This window comes from Etheostoma spectabile, unplaced genomic scaffold (genome assembly GCF_008692095.1).
Source record: "Etheostoma spectabile isolate EspeVRDwgs_2016 unplaced genomic scaffold, UIUC_Espe_1.0 scaffold314, whole genome shotgun sequence".
Classification (NCBI taxonomy): Eukaryota; Metazoa; Chordata; class Actinopteri; order Perciformes; family Percidae; genus Etheostoma; species Etheostoma spectabile.
Window position 1 is genome coordinate 588,838 of NW_022605583.1, and position 4,024 is coordinate 592,861.

The 4,024-nt window shown below is 40.6% G+C and overlaps 1 protein-coding gene across 1 annotated transcript in view; it reads left to right on the forward strand.

Moving 5' to 3' along the window:
• Positions 1–4,024, forward strand: part of manba (mannosidase, beta A, lysosomal) — a 16,690-nt gene that overhangs the window by 11,467 nt on the left and 1,199 nt on the right. The window contains exons 13-16 of the mRNA XM_032511055.1: positions 880–1,044; positions 1,144–1,288; positions 1,965–2,107; positions 2,763–3,020. Coding sequence (XP_032366946.1) covers positions 880–1,044; positions 1,144–1,288; positions 1,965–2,107; positions 2,763–3,020 — 711 coding nt within the window. The remainder of the gene's footprint in view (positions 1–879; positions 1,045–1,143; positions 1,289–1,964; positions 2,108–2,762; positions 3,021–4,024) is intronic.

Consider the following 4,024-nt stretch of genomic DNA (forward strand, 5'->3'; position numbering starts at 1 on the left):
GGGGCCCTCAGGTGTCCACGATTAACCTAATTTAGGAAAGCAAAGAAGAGTTACACAGGGGCCGTAACAGGGGCAAGGGTATGTTATGACAACTCTAACTGCTCCTAATATTTAGTTGGGTGGGAAAAATAATCAATTCTTAAATGCATTGCGATTCTCTCTAGAATGATTCAATGCTCAATTCTGATGAGTTAATAATCACATTTTTTTTATCGTCATTGCAATTTCAACTGCTGCTATGTCATATCGTAAATGATACTCAGATTTGTTTGTTTTAGTTGAAAGAAAATATCCGTAGAAAACTGCAATTGTACGTAACTGTCATTCTTTTTAGTGTTTTTTTTTCATTTCAATGTTTAATGTGTTCAATAGAAAAATGTTGGAGGAGAAAAAGAATTCCTTTCATTTGTTTTAAAATCAGCGTGTATTTTTCGGTGGCCAGATTGGCTCAGTGGGTAGAGCAGGCGCACCTGTACTGAGAGGTTTATGCCTCGATGCAGAGGTCCAGGGTTTGAATCCGACCTGTGACAATTACCTGCATGTCTTCCCCCCCCTTTTCTCACCTAACTGTCCTGTCAAAAAAAATTATAAGCAGATAAGCCCAAAAATTATTTTTAAAACAAACAAAAAAAAGGATTTTAGCAGAACGCTAAAAGCAGCAGAACTAAGTACACTTTTTATGTATTGCACGTAATATTGTTAACTAAATGCCTACCATAACCAATGGTTATGGTACAGTTATAGAATGAAAATGAAAATGAAAATTGTGACGGAATTATCTAAAACTTTGTCCATCACACCCACAGAACTTAGAAGCACTTTGTTTGATTTTATTTGTTTAGGTGGTATAAAGCTGGCCTCTGTTTTGCGATGTTCCAGGTTTCTGTAAAAGAAGACTGGAGCTACAGCAGTAACTTCACCTCCCACCGTCAGCACCACGAGGATGGGAACCAGCAGATGTTACTGCAAGCTGCGTTACACTTCCACCTGCCCAACTCCACAGATCCTTTGAAAAGATTTACAGACACTCTCTACATCACTCAGGTACATCCCACAAACTGTCTGAGGACTCCTACCTGGAAACCTCCAAAGCCATCCTGTACACACGGTTCAAATGTAGTAATGGCCATGTTTCATGTCCAGGTCATGCAGGCTCAGTGTGTGAAGACACAGACCGAGTTCTATCGGCGGAGTCAGACTGAGATCATCGGGGGCAAAGGTGGCACTATGGGCGCTCTCTACTGGCAGCTTAATGATGTTTGGCAGGCGCCTTCCTGGTCATCCATCGGCGAGTACACTCCACAGATACAATTTTATATTAATCATGTTCATCATTTTCATGTTGAAATTGTTTATATTTTGGACTCCTGCATTGAGAAAAGTATGTTATAATGCAAATATATTTACAAAGTATTAGAGGTGGGGAATAAAAAAAAAATCATATGTATCTTGATTTATTTATTTTGTGACAACTTTTTAAAATTGGTTCTTTTCCCCGGAATCAATATTTTATTTTTTATTTAGTTTTACTAGGGATTCACCTAAATATTTTCTGTTTACAAGGTACCATCGAAGGCAACTACTCCATATCTATTTCTAGAAAATCCATGTTGTGTTCTTCTTTACATATGAAATGTCAGACTGACTGACATGTGATGTGCATTCTTCTTAGAAAATGACTCAAGATATATTGTCTCTAGAAGCGTGTTATTCAACTTTTGTTTTTGTTGAAGACAGAAAAGAAAACCAGCAATAAAAATAATACTATCGAAACAGATTAAATGAATATCGCAATACAAATCCAATCGGCACTCACGTATTGTGAAAGCATCAAATCGGGACAAAAGCACATCTAATATTTATGATCTGTATGATGTTGTTTAACAGCTGTAAACGTCCTTGGGATTAGAGGTCACTGTTGCATAATAATCATAAATAATTTCTATGTGTGTCTGTGTGTGCAGAGTTTGGTGGGAAATGGAAAATGCTGCATTATTTTGCACAGAACTTCTTTGCCGCCGTCCTGCCGGTGGGCTTCGAGGATGCCGACACGCTGTTGGTCTACGCCGTCTCAGACCTGAGGCACCAGCTGACGCTCAGGGTCGTGGTATGTTTTCTGTTCCAAGCTGTAGCTCTACATTACATTTATTGTGCAGACGCTTTTTTGACTTACAATGAGTGCATTCAAACTCCAAAGGAATAAGAGCTGAATGTTTTAAAAAATAAAATGGTGTTTCCCTCTCAGACTAACCACTGGAAGTGTATTCAGTGTAACAATACAAGTGCTTACAGTTTAAACATAATGATGGACACACAATAAAACTAGAATAAGAAAAATGACAATACCATGCATTAATAAAAAACAGGATTGGAGAACAGTAAGAAGTGATTCATTGTCTCCCTGTGTAGTGTATGCTAACCATACTTTTGAAGTTTTCAGTGCAAAATTTCACTAAAATAAAAAAAATGTAAATACACATTCTAAAAGTGCGTTAGAATGTGTATTGAACACTACCAGGTTTTTAATTCCAGTACTGTATGGTCAGGATTTCTGTCTATATGTACCTAATATGTGATTGTTTGCTTTTGGGACATGTTGACATTTCAATGTCAATCCTAGACACAGAAGCTGAGTAATTAACACTACACAATACATCTAAGCCAGTTGTTATTCATTCATGAATAAAGTTTGTGGAGTATTTCAATGTGTGGTTATTGTTCTGACATACAAGCAGAAACCGTTTTATTCTCCTGTGAATCAGGTGTCTGTGTACTCCTGGTCTGATCTGGATCCGGTGTGCACACTGAAGTCGGACCTGCTCCCGGTCCCTGGTGGCAGCGCAGTGGCCATTTTAAAACGGCCAATCACGGCCCTGCTGGCAGGCTGTGGTCGCTGCACCCGCCTCTCTTGCATGCTCGTCTTCCACCTGGAAGACAGCGTCGGCCAGCGGGGTCCCACCAACCACCACTTTCTGTGCTCACCCAGAGACGCTCAGGGACTCCAGAGACCCAACATCACAGTAAGACACCGTGTTAAAAAATGGACTGCTGGTATTTATTTATACACATATTTAAATGCATGCAATGCATGGAAGCAGTGATGGAAAAGTCTGTTAATCTTTGGTGCGTTTGCAGCATTTTCGCCTTTATTTTGATTATGACAGTAGAGATATAGACAGGGAGGGAAGCCCAAGACCACAGAGGAGCATGTTTTTACTTCAAACACTCTTAAACTGTGCTGTGGCAGTAGCTCAGTCCGTAGGGATTAGGGTTGGGAACCGGAGGACCAAAGTACAGAGTGTGGACTGCCAGTTCACCTCCTGGGTACTGCCAAGGTGCTCTTGAGCAAGGCACCAAACCCCCTTCAGCCACTCAGGGCGCTGGTCCAGCACTGGCAGCCCACTCACTCTTACATCTCTCCATTAGTGCATGTGTGTGTATTTCAGGCCTGTGTGTAGTGTGTAATAACAGAGTGTAAATTGTAATTTCCCCATAAGGGATCAATAAAGACTATAAATTTAATTTAATAAATGAAAGCTTTAGTGCTATTTTATGTTACTGAACGTCTGTTACATTCAAGCCATTACCAAATGGGTAGAGACAACGCTAGTAAATCCTCCAGCATGGCTAACTTTACTGAATGTCCAGCGACATTCACGCGCAGAAGCTCGAGTGATGCGTTTGACGTCACCGCTGAAAAAAAAGGAAACGCCAGGGTTCAGCTTTGGAGACGAAGAGGACTGCTGCAACAGGTGAAGGCATGGCTGAAAACCCCAAAGAAGCGCCATTGAAATGTTCCAGTCAGGGATTGTACTGCTGAGAAAAAGACCTACACGCTCAGCAGAAGGACTAAAATCCCAAAAGTAGGGCTGAAAAAAGGAAAGGGACAGAGGTCAGACACGGGCGTCACTTAAGTGCTCTTGAACAGGTTAGTAATGGGTTTTTTAACGTAGTAGAAGTAAGAATTATTGGTTTTAATTTACTCAACCTAAATGGTGTGCTACTGGCAACTGTGTGGAGGAGG